Here is a 19195-nt window from a genome sequence, read left to right as displayed (position 1 = left end):
ATAGTATCTCACAAACCGTAGCATGTGGCTTATGTACATAACACCCTAACATCACAATCTCATGGCTGCAACACAGGCGTAGGAGTTTTGTTTTGTAACGCTTTGGGAGTAGTTGAAGCTGGAATCTCGAGAAAATAGTCTATTTCTTCCAGATCAAATCCTCCAGAAAATCTTTATATTAAAATCCGGGACAAAACATGGCATTTTCTCCATGTTACAACCCAAATACAAACTTTGAATCGCCTTATCAAAACTTCCGTAATTGATGTCAGTCATATAGTTGCTTTCTAATCACGATGACAGGTGATCAGAAGGGGAATCCCCTCCTCTGTATTTGGGAGTCCCAAACATTCGGTCTTGATAAAAGTAGTCCACCTCGGTGGGAAATGAATGCAATAACATGTGACCCATTCTGCTAATCAGAATGCGGGAATTACAATGAACAAAACGGAAATTTAATCATTATGAAATGATAAAAGGTTACCTCTGAACCTTTTTAATTATGAGTGAAATATCAATGTTGATGGTGCATGTATCGTCACATGCTGTGTTCATCACGGTACCGGGGAATCATGGTACTGTACTGTACCGCTGAGAGAGAAGATGGAGTATACAGGAATGTCCCGTGTATTCTGATGAACGTCCTGGGAATCATGGTACTGTACTGTACAGCTGAGAGAGAAGCTGGAGGATACAGGGATGTCCCGTGTATTCTGCTGAACGTCCTGGGAATCATGGCACTGTACTGTACAGCTGAGAGAGAAGCTGGAGGATACAGGAATGTCCCGTGTATTCTGGTGAACGTCCTGGGAATCATGGTACTGTACTGTACAGCTGAGAGAGAAGATAGACGATACAGGTATGTCCCGTTTATTCTGGTGAACGTCCTGGGCATTGGAGATAAATCGTTACTCACATCAAGGATTATAAGAGTCGTATTTTCGAGTGTCAGTTGGATTATTCTTATTATCAGGCACATCTATTGAATTTTGTTTACCAACCCAACGAGAGAAACGTATAGGTCCACGCGTCATGTCATGCACTAGCTACAAAACATATTATATAAATGTCCGGTATCGATTCCATGCCCTGCTGACCACACTTTGGCTGACACCAAAGACGTTTGCATTGTCTTGACCCAGTTGGAAGCATGCTAATGCATCTACCTAATTCTTCAGTCGTCAACGACGTTTTTCATTCTGTGGGGGCATATGTGCATTCAGTTGGTGCAATCCTCAGTATCAAATGCTGTGATAGTGCCATGTGGCAATAAAATAATCTTCGCAGAAATTATTCGCGGATTATTCGCAATGTTACTACAGAACACGATAACAAACGTTTGCTTTATAGTGTAAATATGAATAGTTTTAGTGTCAGTTGCCCAGCCATGCCTTCAAATGAGTATATGGATGAAATCAGGGGAAACAGACATGCAGATGTATCAACAATACACAGAGTACATCACCCAGGTGTTGAAGTCTGGGAGTGAGACTGACATGTTTGACATGTACCAGATGTGTCAGGGGCGGCCATTGGAGGGACGAAGACGGATGTCATGATGTCATAATCCAGTATCAAATTCGTGAAGGATCTTGATGAGAGACAAATTGACAATGGTATCAAGCCTGGTAAGATCGAACATATAAAATCTGCCACAATGTGTAAGACTTTTTATCATGATACGATACGCATGAAACTGACGTTTGACAAAGATGAACCCTACATAACTGACATAACAGTTCTGGATGAAGACGATGTCGATTCACTGGTTGCACTGGCTTTTGAAATAAACGTGTCATGACACTGTGAAAAACATCACAGTCCAAAATCACTGTCTAAGACTTTTACGTTCACCAAGTGGTTATAAGCTTGTAAACACATCGTGAATCCATTTTAGCAGAGTTAGAGTCATTTACTAGAGTCATGAACCAGACGATAAAGCAGTACAGAGGCACGACAGCCTTGAGTCCTTCAACATTATGATGGTTTGTTTGTTGTTTAATGCTGCACTCAGTATTATTCCAGCTATCTCCCAAGAGCCCACGCCTTCAACATTAGCTTTAGGCCCAGGGGATCCTCCAAACATTGCCATCCTGGATACATCGGGGACAGTGCTGAGGTCAGTCATTTCACTCATCACGTTGATACGTTACCCCACCTTCCTCTGTTCTCCAGACAGGGGCAACATCCTGGTGTCAGATGATGGCTAAGACTCTGTCTACTGAATCACACCAGAGGGAGATGTTGTGTTCATCAATCCCGGTTCGACCCGATTATGTTTCTAGGTTTGTTAGTACCATACCCGTGCTCGTGGGTTTCACTAAGACTTGCATCACTTCGGGCTTTCCTCCCACATTAAGCTGACACGCCGTGATATAACTGGAATACTGTTAAAAGCGGCGTTAAACCTCACTCACTCACTCACTGTTGTGTTAATCTACAGTAGAGAGGAGACTGGAAAGTCCAGAATGTATCACAACTACCAGCACAGGGCACATCCTGTCGGAAGATCGATCCACACACAGGTGATACTACTGACACCAGAAGGGGAGTTTGACCTGCTGACGTCACAGGATGGAAAACAGAGATCAAACAAAATATCTACATGCTTAGAAATAATACGGTGTTTGTGCTGCGAAAATCTTACCACCACAGTAGGGTGATCCATTGCAATTCACGTTGTAACACCCTCAGTAATCAGAGTCACATGTAGATAGATCCCCATCAATTAATTTCTTCGTAGTTGGATTTCTAGGTGTAAAGTGAGTGCTGAGCGATCGACTTCTTACTTGGTGTTATGCAACAATCTTTAATCCTGCTTTGTTAATGAATGTATGTTTCTTGAGAACCACCTAGTAATAATTCCATTGGATATAAATTCTTACTAAACTACTAATTTACGAGGAAATAGGAATCACGTGTCCCAAGTAGGACGTAGAATCAGACACCTGGAGGAGATAAAACATGTTGGCATGGGTATGGAACTGGAACTGGAACTGGAGACTCTCGTGGGAGAGGACTTACGCTGACTTACGTTGACTTGGCAAGAAATATTAAAATTAATCTTTACTGAAGGCATCATCACAGGTGTATAATTTGTGGAGGGTAGTTTTATTCGTGGATTAATGTAAGGTAGAAATACCAAACTGCGATTGTGATACTGTTTTCCGTGATTCACGTGTTATGATATGAAAGGGCACCTGCTTACTTGATTTGATAGTCACACATGCAATGACCCGTGTGTACATGTACAGGAGTGATGAGTCATAATTATTTCAAAATGTTGTCGATTGTTTATTATTGTCTTGATCTTCCAAACACTTAGTTGATCTTTAAGACTAAAAAGCTGAGACCCATTTTTGGAGATCTGGTCAGAATAGTTTCCCAATTGTGTCTCAACGTGAGGATATATACGAGGGTAGAATACAAGCGGCCCTCACTTGTTTACATCTGGTTTGTGTTGACATGAATCATCACCGCTTTGTCAATCGTGACTTTGCCAAAACACGACATGGTACAGCAAGCACAAGTATTGAAAATGTCACAAGTCTAATTCAAAACATTTTTTTAACCTGTCATTGTAAAGCCGACTTCCTTGTCGACAACTAGACGCTGATATTTACTCTTTCTTCAGCTGCTGTAAATACTTGACACCTCTCTATAGCGACACTAAACTTGATGAATCTGGCAGCAACATGGTCACCAAACTATTCAATCAACCGTCCACTTCACATGTCGGTCGGTTTTCAGTGGGGTTAACCTGAGGTTAAACTATTAGTTCATTTCTAGGAAGACAGGACTTTCATCACATCATACCCGTCGTGATGTTGATGCTGGACTCCTATAGCAAAAGCTGCGAATACACTCAATTGAAAAAAAGAAAATATAAAAAGACAGAGAGATGATAAAAAAATATGATTTGGCAAAAAAAAAGAAAAGTTTTTTTAAAAGAGCAGCGAATATATATTATCTCCCTCACTCACACAACTACACGCCCGTGTGTGGTGATAGCATCACAAATGTTATTGTTTGTGTAACACAGTAAATGAATATTGCCCGTTTCTACAAGTATAATTTCCATTTGTTCCATCAGCATTGATAGACAGACCTTTTTGTTTCCTCGATGTCAAATAATATTGTGAAAATATAAAGTCTTAAAATGCCTAGTAAAAAGCATAAAACTAATAATATGTTTATTCGAAGTATCGCGGTAATGATCAGAGTAAAGTTAGAAATGTGGGATTAAAGCGTGAATTACACATAGTACACGAATCATGGTAAAGCTGTGATCTATTTATATTTTTCAAATACACAACTCGGGGAGCGTGAAGTAACGGTAATGAATTGTGAGGAGTCCGCAAACCGGTTCGTCTGAAAACCTCATCAGCATGTCTTTCATATACCTATTGTGTGTGTGCTCGGTGAAGGATATATTTATATTCAAGTAAGAATACATCCATATTTAAACACATGCTACTGCATGGCACAAAGAAGACATTGTACTATGTTCGTGCTGTGTGAGTACAACGTAACAGTGCCTTTAGTTCATGATGACATTGCGATATTGTCCACATGTATTGTATAGTGTTCATTTGCATGTTTGCACCAGCATATTCCAACTATATAGGCGGTCTGTGAATAATCGTGTCTGGACCAGACAATCCAGTGATTGACTTCATGCCCATCGAGCCAGCAATTTGGGATACCATGACAAGCATGAGGTGAGGTGAAATGGGGTTTAACGTCGCGTCCAAGATTATTGCATTTATATAGCGACGTGCATGTGTGTGTGTGTGTGTGTGTGATTGTGTGTGTGTGTGTGTGTGTGTGTGTGTGTGTGTGTGTGTGTGTGTGTGTGTGTGTGTGTGTGTGTGTGTGGCTGCTTGTACTAGTTCGGACTGATGCCGATTTATAGTGCTACTTCGCTGAGAAACCATGCCAATGACAAGCATGAACCAAGTCAGCGAGCCTGACCACCTGATCCCTTGAGTTGCCTCTTAGGACAAGCATGGGCTGCTCTAAACCAATTCTAGCCCGGATCGTTTTGAGTAGGATATTTGAGTGGGTGAGTGAGTGAGTGAGTGGATGAGTATGGTTTTACGGCGCTTTAAGCAATGTTCCAGCAAATTACGGCGGGGGGACACCTTAAATTGGCTTCACACGTTGTACCCATGTCGGAAGTCGAACCCGGGTCTTCGGCGTGACGAGCGAACGCTTTAACCACTATACTACCAAACCGCCCCAGGATGTTTGAACACATACGCACGCACGCACACGAACGCGAACCCGTAAAACACACAGCTTACATCATCTTTAAATTAGTGAAATGGGTTTTTACGTGTATGATTCAAACAGCTCGTATACGTATGACGTAAATTGTTTGTCACCAATACGAACGTCTAGAAACGTATAACAATCACCGCCTCTCTGGTGTTTGATCTATTGGTTGATCCTACACGGTGCATTGTGTTTGCAACATAACTTATTTCTGCAGTCAGTATGCAGGTTTGTCAACCTGAACTCAACCGAAACCTACACAAATGTTACACGACCATCACCAGTAGCGACGGCTGACGATTAAGACGGCATTGTGTAATAGCGAGTGACTATTCAGGCAGGGCGACAAGGGGCATGAGAGACTGTCGGTAGAAACAAGATATAATGTAGACTGTCGGGAGAAACAAGGAATATTGGAGAATATCGGTAGAAACATGGCATATAAAATAACATACAGTGTGGGCCTATTTGTCACAGGAAACAGACAGTGGTGACATTGTTCACAGGACACAGACAGTGGTGGCATATTGTTCACAGGGAACAGACAGAGGTGGCATATTGTTCACAGGGAACAGACAGTGGTGGCATATAGTTCACAGGGAACAGACAGTGGTGGCATATTGTTCACAGGGAACAGACAGTGGTGGCATATTGTTCACAGGGAACAGACAGTGGTGGCATATAGTTCACAGGGAACAGACAATGGTGGCATATTGTTCACAGGGAACAGACAGAGGTGGCATATTGTTCACAGGGAACAGACAGTGGTGGCATATAGTTCACAGGGAACAGACAGTGGTGGCATATTGTTCACAGGGAACAGACAATGGTGGCATATTGTTCACGGGAACAGTCAGTGATCTCATGTTGTTCACGGGAACAGACACGTGAGACCCACTGGTCGCGGTAACTAGGCTAGACACACTGTTTATGGGAAGAGATCAGTTACGAGAAACACAACACGAGGACATGGAACATATTGGTTATAAGCTGGTTATATATTTTTAAGTAAGTTTAGAAATGACTAATTGAAACAAGTCAAACTTCAAGGTGAAGACATTTTGCCAAACCGGGAAACCGCCAGTCATTCTCTGGAGAATGATTTCACCACTTCTGTTTATAGTTGGCAAAGGATTTTATTTATTTATATGATCTACCCAATATGAGGATGAATGATTCAAACTGTTCGAACGAAGAGAATGAAGCCATATTACCTAACCAGGAAACAGCTAATCTCTTATGGAAGATCATTTCGCCAATTCTCCTTCCAGTTGGTACAATAGGCAACCTCCTTTCCATTGTTGTGTTGACCCGTAAGGCCATGCGGAAGTCCAATATGTCCAAATACCTAACCTGTCTGGCAGTGGCTGATCTAGCGGTTCTGTATGTAGGACTTCTACAAAAATGGATAAGTGTTACGTTCGATGTAAATATAAATGACGTTCACCCAGTTGTTTGTAAGATACATCCGTGGTTGCTGTACTCAAGCTTTCACACATCGGCTTGGATTCTAGTCTCTGTGACCATTGAACGCACAGTATTTGTTTGGAGACCTTTACATTACAAGTCTGTTTGTACCAAGAGAGTCGCCACCTTGTGTATGATAGTTGTAATTAGCTTTTGTTTGATACTAAATTGTCACTTTCTGATCTTCTTGGAACTTACTGAAACAGATCCAGGAGTTTATGTGTGTGATTACGTAAAGACAGCTGAGTATTTATACAAGAAAGTGTTTCACTGGATAGATATGTGTGTTTGGTGTATTGTACCGGTTGTTGTCCATCTTGTGTGCAATATTCTCATTATTTACCGACTACGCGTTCAGACCCATAGATTCACAAGACATAATTCAAGAACAAGAGCAGATAGATTGAGACATACTCTAGTGACATCCACGACAACGATGCTGTTGAGTTTGAACCTGGTGTACCTCCTCTGTACTTTGCCCGTGTCCGTCTTCTTCGTTGGCGAGGAATATTGGAACATCAGTTCCCCAGGGGCTGAGGCAGAAGCACAGCGAGAGCTTATAAAGGCGTGTGTGAGCCTTCTGATGTACCTCAACAACTCCACCAACTTCATCATCTGCTTTGTCAAAGGTAAACGATTCCGGAAGGAGGTTAGCACCATCTTCAGCTGTCGGAGAACACGTGGTCGTGCAACCCAACAAAGACCTACATCCATCTCTAATATATCAAGGTCATTCCGTCAGAGGTCACTTGCAGAGTCATCAAGGAGTTCATGTACGTACTATCCCTGTTCCATCAACACAATGTTTTCTGTTATATTCCTATATGTTTGTGTTAATTTACCAGTACATCATTTCCTATTTAAATTTTTTAACAAAAAGGCCCAGGTATTGAATTGTAAATGATCATGGCTAAGATGAGAAATGGTTGGTGTCTGACGTTTTAGTTACCAAACTTCCAATCAAATTCAAATTAACGTCCTCTTTCCAACAGATTTAGTGTTCAAGTGTCCCATGGGTGACTTAATATAACTGATGTGAAGTTCTTGTAATTGTCTTGTAACAGTCTTGCGGTATGCCAAACATATAGTTGATCTTTAAACACATTCCTTGGAGACACATCCATACGACTTGTCTCCACATCAACAACAAGACAATAGGGATTAGGAAGCGTGGCTGGCTCATAACCTGGGACATACATAACATTCTAAAATGTAAGTTTCATTAGTCCTTGTGAAAATATTCTTTGCAGGCGAGTCACATTATTCACTGTGATAACGTAATACTATTTAAACTATGACACGAATTGCATTAATTTTTTCGTCACATTCAAGGAACCAGTTATTTAAAACACAATCTGCAGAAAGGAGAAGGAAACTCAGAATGGTTGACAGAGACACAGTGTTAATATCATCAACATGAATGAAGTATGCCATTTTGTGTCAAACAGATTTACACTTAAAGCATTGTTGTCATGATTCCTGTACGATTTATGGCTGGGCAGGCTTTAAGGAAAATAAGTAGTAGTATTTGTAGTATTAGAATTAGTAGTGGCAGTATAAGTATCAGTATTAGTATAAGTATCAGTATTAGAATAAGTATTAGCATTAGAATTAGTATTAGTATTAGTATTAGTAGTGACAGTATTAGAATTAGTTTTAGTAATAGTAGTGGTATTATTATTATTATTAGTGGCAAGTATCAGTATTAAGATGAGTATCAGTATCAGTATTAGTATCAGTATTAGAATAAGTATTAGTATCAGTATCAGTATTAACATTTGTTTCAGTAAAAGTAGTGGTAGTTTTAGTATTATTAGTGGCAGTATAAATATCAGTATCAGTATAAGTATCAGTAGTGGTAGTCTAAGTATCAGTATCAGTATTAGTATCAGTATCAGTATCAGTATCAGTATCAGTATCAGTATCAGAATCAGTATTAGTATCAGTATCAGTATTAAAATTTGTTTCGGTAATAGTAGTGGTAGTATTAGTATCATTAGTGGCAGTATCAGTATAAGTATCAGTATCAGTATCAGTATCAGTTTTAGTTTTAGTATTAGTATCAGTATCAGTATTAGAATTAGTATTAGTATCAGTATCAGTATCAGTATTAGAATTTGTTTCAGTCATAGTAGTGGTAGTATTAATATTATACGTAGTTGTAGTAGTGGCAGTATTAGCAGTGGTAGTATTAGTGGCAGTATAAGTATTAGTAATAGTAGTGGTAGTATTAGTACTAGTATTAGTAATAGTATTGGTAGTATTTGTATTATTAGTAGTGATATTATTGGTAGTATTAGTAGTGGCAGTATTAGTATCATTATTAGCATTAGTATCAGTAGTGGTAGTATAAGTATCAATATCAGTATTAGTATCAGTATCAGTATCAGTATTAGTATTAGTATTAGTATTAGTATTAGTATTAGTATAAGTATTAGTATCAGTATTAATATTAGTATCAGTAGTGGGAGTATCAGTATTAGAATTTATGTTAATATCAGTATTAGTATTAATATTAGTATCAGTAGTGGGAGTATCAGTATCAGTATCAATATCAGTATCAGTATTAGAATTAGTATTAGTATTAGTATTAGTATTAGTATCAATATTAGTATCAGTAGTGGGAGTATAAGTATCAGTATCAGTATCAGTATTAGAATTAGTAATAGTAATAATAATCGTATTGGTAGTATTAGTATTATTAGTAGTGGTTGTAGTGGAATTATTAGTAATGGTAGTATTGGTATTAGTAGTGGTAGTATGAGTAGTAGTAGCAGTAGTAGTAGTATACGTATTTGTGGCAGTATTAGTAGTGGTAGTATTAGTGGCAGTATTAGTATGAGTAGTGGTAGTTTTATTAGTATAAGTATTAGTAGAGATAGTATTAGTAGTATTGGTATAAGTATTAGTAGTGGTAGTGATAGTAATAGTAGAGGTAGAAGTAGTAGTAGTGGTATTATTATTAGTAGTAGTACTAGTAGTAGCCGAAGGTGTAGATGTAGTAGTTATGGGGAGTAGTGGATGTAGTAGAAGTAGAGGTAGTGAGTGAGTGAATGAGTATGGTTTTACGCCGCATTTAGCAATATTCCAGCAATGGCTGGGGGACACCAGTAACGGGCTCCACACATTGTACCCATGCGGGGAATTAGACCCGGGTCTCCGGCGAACGCTTTAACCGCTAGACTACCCACCGCCCCAGTAGTGGTAGTAGCAGATGTAGTAGTGGTAGTAGTGTTAGCGGTAGAAGTAGTAGTAGTAATGGTAATGGTAGATGTTGTAGTGGTAGTAGTGTTAGCAGTAGAAGTAGTAGTAGTAACGGTAATGGTAGATGTTGTAGTGGTAGTAGTGTTAACAGTAGGAGTAGATGTAGTAGTAGTAGTAGTAGTGGTTGTTGTAATTGTATTAGCAGTAGTAGTAATGGTAGTAGTAATCGTGGTGGTGGTAGTAGGATTAGTAGTGGTAGTAGTAGGAGGAGGAGTATATGAAGTAGTGGTAGTAGTAGGAGTAGTAGTGGTAGTAGTAGTAGAGTAGTAGTAGTAGTAGTAGTAGTGGTGGTTGTAATAGTATTAGCAGTAGTAGTAATGGTAGTAGTAATCGTGGTGGTGGTAGTAGATGTAGTAGTAGTAGTAGTAGTGGTAGTAGTAGGAGGAGGAGTATATGAAGTAGTGGTAGTAGTAGGAGTGGTAGTGGTAGTAGTAGTAGTAGTAGTAGTAGTAGTAGTGGTAGTAGTTGTAGTAGTAGTTGTCAGTAGTAGTAGTAGGAGTAGTCAGCAGTTGTAGAAGTAGTAGCAGTAGTAACAAATGCACATCGTTCATAGTTGTTACTATCGAGGGTAATACACAGAGCGTTAATGTCAGTGACGTTCTCGGGAGATTGTTGTGTCATTCAGTTTCACCTTAAATCACTTCCTTATTCACAATAGCAGTGGTAATTGTGTGGCGGTGTTTACTCACAACATGCCCCTTGAAGAGAGCTACCCATTATGCAAGTCACATTAAATATGTGGTGATCGTTATCGCTTGAGAAGTCGTGAAGGGTGAAATGTCGTTGCAACCTCAAGACATATCAGGTTACGTGAGCTTAGACCTCCGTTCTAAGTCATGGTTCTACGTAATAATAAGCACAATCTCAGTTATAACGGAGTATTGTAACTTTTGTAAAGCTTGGTCTTATGCAGGCATCACAAAGAACACTTTGCTAGAGTTTCGAACCATCAACCTATAGCTCTCCGGGCTGATTCTCTATCAGATAGACCACGGAGGAGGTCTCCGGGCTGATGCTCAATCAGATAGACCACGGAGGAGGTCTACGGGCTGATGCTCTATCGGCTAAATCACGGAGGAGCTCTCCGGGCTGATGCTATATCAGATAGACCACGGATGAGCTCTCCGGGCTGATGCTATATCAGATAGACCACGGAGGAGGTCTCCGGGCCTATGCTCAATCAGATAGACCACGGAGGAGGTCTCCGGGCTGATGCTCTATCGGCTAGACCACGGAGGAGGTCTCCGGGCTGATGCTATATCGGCTAGACCACGGAGGAGGTCTCCGGGCTGATGCTATATCAGCTAGACCACGGAGGAGGTCTCCGGGCTGATGATCTATCAGCTAGACCACGGAGGAGGTCTCCGGGCTGATGCTCAATCAGATAGACAACGGAGGAGGTCTCCGGGCTGATGCTGTATCAGCTAGACAACGGAGGAGGTCTCCGGGCTGATGCTGTATCAGCTAGACAACGGAGGAGGTCTCCGGGCTGATGCTATATCGGCTAGACCACGGAGGAGCTCTCCGGGCTAATGCTGTATCAGATAGACCACGGAGGAGGTCTACGGGCTGATGCTCTGTCGGCTAAACCACGGAGGAGCTCTCCGGGCTGATGCTATATCAGATAGACCACGGATGAGCTCTCCGGGCTGATGCTATATCAGATAGACCACGGAGGAGGTCTCCGGGCCTATGCTCAATCAGATAGACCACGGAGGAGGTCACCGGGCTGATGCTCTATCGGCTAGACCACGGAGGAGGTCTCCGGGCTGATGCTGTATCAGATAGACCACCGAGGAGGTCTCCGGGCTGATGCTCTATCAGCTAGACAACGGAGGAGGTCTCCGGGCTGATGCTGTATCAGCTAGACCACGGAATAGGTCGCCAGGGGCTATTGCTGTATCAGATAGACCACGGAGAAAGTCTCCGGGGCTGATGCTCTATCAGCTAGACCACGGAGGAGGTCTCCGGGCTGATTCTGTATCAGCTAGACGACGGAGGAGGTCTCCGGGCTGATGCTCTATCAGCTAGACCATGGAGGTCTCCGGGCTGATGCTGTATCAGATAGACCACGGAGGAGGTCTCCGGGCCTATTCTCTTTCAGCTAGACCACGGATGAGCTCTCCGGGCTGATGCTCTATCAGTTAGACCACGGAGGAGGTCTCCGGGCTGATGCTGTATCAGATAGGCCACGGAGGAGGTCTCCGGGCCTATGCTCTATCAGCTAGACCACGGTGACGGTTCAGAATGTTGAAGAAGATATACTTATATACAATGATTGAATGCCATATATCCGAGTACAGCATCCTAATGCAAAGACAATGTTTCAGCGCACACAATGATACGGGTTTCTAGATATTCAGTTCATTATCTGTGCTAATGCAAAAAAGTTCATTTATGATTTTATCATGGTAGATTGCAGAAACACCGCCGGTATGGTTTAATTTAGACGCCTTCAAATCTAAAAGAAACCCCAACATATTTGCATTGTAAACGCTGTTTGTTTATCTCCCAATTTGTTACTCATCATCAGTGTGACAACTGCGTAACAGTTAGAGATCTATATGACGAAGCTTTTGATTTTGTTCCCTTTAAATAATGTGGATGAATGTCTGTGGTTTCTTATGTAATTGTGATACACATCCTACCTTTCAGCGAGGGACATTATTGGCCTGAGGTACAGACGATACTCCGCACAAGGTGGACAAATAAACAACATAAGCTCCAGTGTCACCATTTGACGAGGTGGACAAATAAACAACATAAGCTCCAATATCAGCATGTGACGAGGTGGACAGATAAACAACATAAGCTCGAGTATCGGCATGTGTCGAGGTGGACAAATTCATTATAAGCTCGAGTATCAGCATCTGACGAGGTGTGACATATTGTCTGTGGTTATTGGAGAAGTCATTTGCAAAATGTTGTTTGCAATTTTAAAAAAATGGGCAGCTTGGACCACGCCAAAAAGGCTAATGTGGGTGCAAAAGTGAGAAATAAAAGACCATTCTTAGATCTGGACAATGCAAGTAGATTCAAGAAAAGCAATTACTGAATCTACATTAAAAGTATTATTATTGAACAATTATATGATTCCGACTATATCATTTTCAAATAGTGATGATACTAGATGTTCACGAAAAGTTGGTCGTATCTTACCTACCAGTGGCATCCGTCACAAACACGTGCAAAGGCAAGTCAAGCGTTCCACTTAAAACAACAACACAGGAACGTAAAAGTAAGGTTGAAGTCAAAATTAGAAAAAGCATCAGAAATTATTTTTGTCACTGATGCGTCAAGAGTCGTATGACGCTCTCTGGAATCTTTGCTCGACCGTACAACAAAAGTTGTGAAATGTGGACACCAAAGACCGGTGTACTCAAGGTCCACTAACTTCACGTGCAGGTTTATTTTCTAGAAGGGACGCTACACTAATTGCTGAAAAGAGACAGCACTTTAATATCACAAGCCATAACCTCGTGGTCATACACTGCCTGGACATTGTTACTGTGATAACCTTTCCGACTAACGGCGCCTGAATATGTATGTGCGTACCATCAATGCAGCCAAGGACACTCGAAAACCGCCAAAAACAAAAGAAGAACTATAATCCGGAAATCGTCGTTAACATTTTGTTTGGTTGTTTGTTGTTTAACGCCGCACTCAGCAATATTTCAGCTATATAATGGCGGTATGTAAATAATCGAGTCTGGACCAGACAATCCAGTGATTATTGACAACTTTAGCATCGATCCACGCAATTGGGATACGATGAAAAACATCAACCATGTCAGCGAGCCTGACCATTGACAACAAAACTTATTTCTTAGTAATAAAATTAAATATTTTTGAAATTACATGTTGTTAATGTATGATGAACATTGACAACATCTAACATTACATGTACTACGACTCAGTTCTGCATACTACACACCACATTTGTGATTGTTTTTGGATGCTCATGTTCACTGACAATATTTGGAATGGTTGTATTTTTTTCCATTTTTATATTAACCCAGTCCCCCGAGTGTTGCAATTTGTTTTACTGAAGTTGTTTACAATTCAGCACTCTCGCGAGATCTCTGATCAAAAGCCTGTGATTCACTACATTACCGCTGGAATCTTGGTTGCCGAGTTAATGTTCAGACGCCCAGTTTTGCCAAATGATCGCTCTGCACTGGTATATTTTTGAATTTTCTACCCCATGGTGAAACATTAAAGATTTGTTTGAACAGCAAATAGTGCTAAATGTTGTCCAAGTTTATGTTTCGCTGACTGAAACCCAGGGGTTCACATCGAATTTGTTTCCAGGAAATTTGTTTGTGTTCAGCCTAGATTCAGTTCCGACCTTCCAAAACACACAAGGATTAAATACATAAATCTGTAGTGAAAAGGTTCCGACCCAGTTGTGAAAATGTTCCGACCCTATAGTGAAAAGGTTCCGACCCAGTTGTGAAAATGTTTCGACTCTATAGTGAAAAGGTTCCGACCCTGTAGTGAAAAGATTCCGACCTTTTAGTGAAAAGGTTCCGACCCTATAGTGAAAAGGTTCCAACCCTATAGTGAAAAGGTTCCGACCCTATAGTGAAAAGGTTCCGACCCTGTAGTGAAAAGGTTCCGACCCTATAGTGAAAAGGTTCCGACCCTGTAGTGAAAAGGTTCCAACCCAGTTGTGAAAATGTTCCGACCCTGTAGTGAAAAGGTTCCGACCCTGTAGTGAAAAGGTTCCGACCCTGTAGTGAAAAGGTTCCGACCCTATAGTGAAAAGGTTCCAACCCAGTTGTGAAAAGGTTCCGACCCTATAGTGAAAAGGTTCCGACCCTATAGTGAAAAGGTTCCGACCCTTTAGTGAAAAAGTTCCGACCCTTTAGTGAAAAGGTTCCGACCCTATAGTGAAAAGGTTCCGACCCTTTAGTGAAAAGGTTCCGACAATGTAGTGAAAAGGTTCCGACCCTGTAGTGAAAAGGTTCCGACCCTGTAGTGAAAAGGTTCCGACCCTATAGTGAAAAGGTTCCGACCCTGTAGTGAAAAGGTTCCGACCCTGTAGTGAAAACTGTTCCGTTGGCAGAAACAAGCTTTTGGGTTTGTTTATGAGCGTTGTTCTTGTATATTGTTAATGTGCAACATGAAAAACAGGCAAACTAAGACATACAATCGTAATACAAAAAAGCATCAACTAAACGAAAAAACAAAAGAAAATGATGAAAAAAGAAATCCTAGAACAAATCCTGATAGTTAATAAATGATACAGACAAATGTGAAAACATGTAATAAGAACAGAAACCTAAATCGGAAAAAACTACTGCACGAGAATTCCATGAGATAATTGTTGATAATGAGTTTGTTTTTACGACGCTTTTAGTAATATTCCAGTAAGATAACGTCGGGGGACACCAGCAATGAGCTTCACACATGTCGGGAATCGAACCCAGGTATTTGGCGTGACGAGCGAATTCCAGGAAATGACTGTGTTTATGTCCAGTAAAGTAAAAACAAAGGCAGTCGCCAGTGAATACTACAGCTGTAGGGATGAAGTATCCAGAAAATGAGAAAAGGACAAATCCAATTATAAAGAAATGTCAGGTAGGAATTTTCACCTATAGAGAATTTGCACACATACACGTATGTGACCGGAACGAATTTCAGTGTGAACTTGACGTGCTATGCGCCTCCAGTTGAACAAATGTCAGTGTGAGAGGAACCTAAACTTGACGTGCTTTGCGCCTCCAGTGGAACAAATGTCAGTGTGAGAGGAACCTAAACTTGACGTGCTTTGCGCCTCCAGTGGAACAAATGTCAGTGTGAGAGGAACCTAAACTTGACGTGCTTTGCGCCTCCAGTGGAACAAATGTCAGTGTGAGAGGAACCCAAACTTGACGTGCTTTGCGCCTCCAGTGGAACAAATGTCAGTGTGACAGCAACCCAAACTTGACGTGCTTTGCGCCTCCAGTGGAACAAATGTCAGTGTGAGAGGAACCTAAACTTGACGTGCTTTGCGCCTCCAGTGGAACAAATGTCAGTGTGAGAGGAACCCAAACTTGACGTGCTTTGGGCCTCCAGTGGAACAAATGTCAGTGTGAGAGGAACCTAAACTTGACGTGCTTTGCGCCTCCAGTGGAACAAATGTCAGTGTGAGAGGAACCTAAACTTGACGTGCTTTGCGCCTCCAGTGGAACAAATGTCAGTGTGAGAGGAACCCAAACTTGACGTGCTTTGCGCCTCCAGTGGAACAAATGTCAGTGTGAGGGGAACTATACCTTGACGTGCTATGCGCCTCCAGTGGAACAAATGTCAGTGTGACAGCAACCCAAACTTGACGTGCTTTGGGCCTCCAGTGGAACAAATGTCAGTGTGAGAGGAACCCAAACTTGACGTGCTATGCGCCTCCAGTGGAACAAATGTCAGTGTGAGGGGAACTAAACCTTGACGTGCTATGCGCCTCCAGTGCAACAAATGTCAGTGTGACAGCAACCCAAACTTGACGTGCTTTGGGCCTCCAGTGGAACAAATGTCAGTGTGAGAGGAACCCAAACTTGACGTGCTTTGCGCCTCCAGTGGAACAAATGTCAGTGTGACAGCAACCCAAACTTGACGTGCTTTGCGCCTCCAGTGGAACAAATGTCAGTGTGAGAATGAACTAAAACTTGACGTGCTATGCGCCTCAAGTGGAACAAATGTCAGTGTGAGAGGAACCCAAACTTGACGTGCTTTGCGCCTCCAGTGGAACAAATGTCAGTGTGACAGCAACCCAAACTTGACGTGCTATGCGCCTCCAGTGAAACAAACGTCAATGTGAGAGGGACTAAAACTTGACGTGCTATGCGCCTCCAGTGAAACAAACGTCAGTGTGAGAGGAACCCAAACTTGACGTGCTATGCGCCTCCAGTGGAACAAATGTCAATGTGAGAGGGACTAAAACTTGACTTGCTATGCGCCTCCAGTGGAACAAATGTCAGTGTGAGAGGAACTAAAACTTGACGTGCTTTGCGCCTCCAGTGGAACAAATGTCAGCGTGAGAGGAACCCAAACTTGACGTGATATACGCCTCCAGTGGAACAAATGTCAGTGTGAGAGGAACCCAAACTTGACGTGATTTGCGCCTCCAGTGGAACAAATGTCAGTGTGAGAATGAACTAAAACTTGACGTGATATGCGCCTCCAGTGGAACAAATGTTGGTAGTAAAAGTTCCGCCGGAACTTAGATACACATGGAGCCAAATCTTGTTTACACATTGATTGATTGCCATCCAAAATTTCCTAAAGACTTTTTTTCAAACTTGGTAATAATATAGAAGAATGTCCTCTAAAAATCACGAAAATGTCCTGTGGCCTGTTTCACTTACAAAATCACTGCGCCAAGATATTTCTAGTTTTCTCCCATTTTACGAAATAGCAACCACAAAAATATAGTAACAGACTGAGTATTTTTTTATTTACCCTAATATTTGTCCATTGTATAGATAATTTCGTTTAAAAGATCAGAATGGTAGGCTTTATCAATAGAACAGCCCACAACCAGGCCCTGACCAAAACAGACACCCGCCTCCACCCATGGATCATAAAAAAATAATGGCGTGCCTGGTGCAACCTTCAAACAATCAAACGATAAAATACAAATGTAAAACACATCGTTTCATCAACACTTGTGTCTATATTAATAAAAAATATAATGTGATGGTTTTCCTTCAGAAAAACATTTACTTTTAATTACAAAATATGATTTTTTAAATTAACCAATTTACGATTTTTTTTACATTTGTCATTATCTATATTTTACGATTCTTCAAAGGATATATATATATGTCAGAATGTTTGAAGTGCAATCGAACATGCATCTTTCTGCAAAGATTTCAAAGAGCGTCATATGACTCTTGCTTGGAAACTGCTAGATCAATGTTACACCAGCCAAGGCTTCTGTTAAGCTTTCGAAACGTTTTATGGTTGAAATGAGGATGACATTTGCAAAGATTTGACTAAAATGATGTCCGATGCAATTACATATTTTTACTTGTGCCATATGTTCCTGTGTTTATTTTTTTCAGGTGAACAATTGAGTTGTCTTTACATGTGTTAGCAACGAGTGCCTCAGGTAGGACAAGATACGCCGTCCTTTTCGCGATGTCGATATCGCTTGATCTCACCCAAGCGATATCTCCAGTCAGAGCCAGTTTTGGATGATAAAATAACTTGGCCTCGGGTGTTAAAACGATAATCCAATTTTGATGGTATGATAACATTTGGAGACAGCAACATGTGACAGTACCAGATCGTTTCATATGTAATTTAAGACAAAGGCTAAAATATATGTATTTTCAAAAGTTCACTATCTTTTCACAAAAAGTTAAATCAAACTCCTGTTTAAGATAATTCATTCTTATTGCAAAATATCTTTTGGACATAAATGTTAAGCAATTCCGAACAGCACTATCCCGTTTCAGATGTAGTTCTCATGACCTTCTGATAGAAAAAGGTTGACATTTAGCGACATTAAGGGAAAATAGATTGTGTAAATATTGTACCTCCTATGCTATGGAAATTAGGACATAGAATACATTTTTTCAGGTCGTAGAAATTCATGATCATATCTTCCACATGTTCCTATTAATAACAAATATATCCTTTTCAGTGAGAGTGTTTTTCAAACACAATGATAGTGTGTTCTGATCTGCGTGTCCCGGGAAATATATAATTGATGATTCACTACCTCCTATATGTCGACTCAGATGGACAGTCGGGGGCAGAGTATGTTTCAGTACCTCCTATATGTCGACTTAGATGGGCATTTCAGGGACAGAGTATGTCTCAGTACCTCCTATATGTCGACTAAGATCTGTATTTGGGTTCAGAGTATGTTTCAGTACCTCCTATATGTCGACTAAGATAGGTATTTTGAGGCAGAGTATGTTTCAGTACCTCCTATATGTCGACTAAGATCTGTATTTGGGTTCAGAGTATGTTTCAGTACCTCCTATATGCCGACTAAGATAGGTATTTTGAGGCAGAGTATGTTTCACTCTATTCTATATGTCGACTAAGATGGGTATTTTGGGTGAGAGTATGTTTCAGTACCTCCTATATGTCGACTTAGATAGGTATTTTGAGGCAGAGTAGGTTTCAGTAAATTCTATATGTCGACTAAGATGGGTATTTTGGGTCAGAGTTTATGTTTCAATATATTCTATATGTT

The 19195-nt window shown here is 40.9% G+C and overlaps 1 protein-coding gene across 1 annotated transcript; it reads left to right on the top strand.

Annotated features, from left to right (window-relative positions):
• Positions 1-6439: 6439 nt before the first annotated feature.
• On the top strand, positions 6440-13795 carry LOC139443139 (probable G-protein coupled receptor 139). Its single transcript, XM_071224086.1, has 2 exons — positions 6440-7517; positions 12664-13795. The coding sequence occupies exons 1-2, from the start codon at positions 6440-6442 to the stop codon at positions 12747-12749; spliced, it is 1164 nt and encodes a 387-aa protein (XP_071080187.1). The 3' UTR covers positions 12750-13795.
• Positions 13796-19195: the final 5400 nt, after the last annotated feature.

This window comes from Haliotis cracherodii, unplaced genomic scaffold, assembly GCF_022045235.1.
Source record: "Haliotis cracherodii isolate W230 unplaced genomic scaffold, xgHalCrac1.p SCAF_5, whole genome shotgun sequence".
Classification (NCBI taxonomy): domain Eukaryota; kingdom Metazoa; phylum Mollusca; class Gastropoda; order Lepetellida; family Haliotidae; genus Haliotis; species Haliotis cracherodii.
The sequence above is the reverse complement of the archived record's forward strand: the minus strand, read 5'-3'. Positions and strand labels throughout refer to the sequence as shown.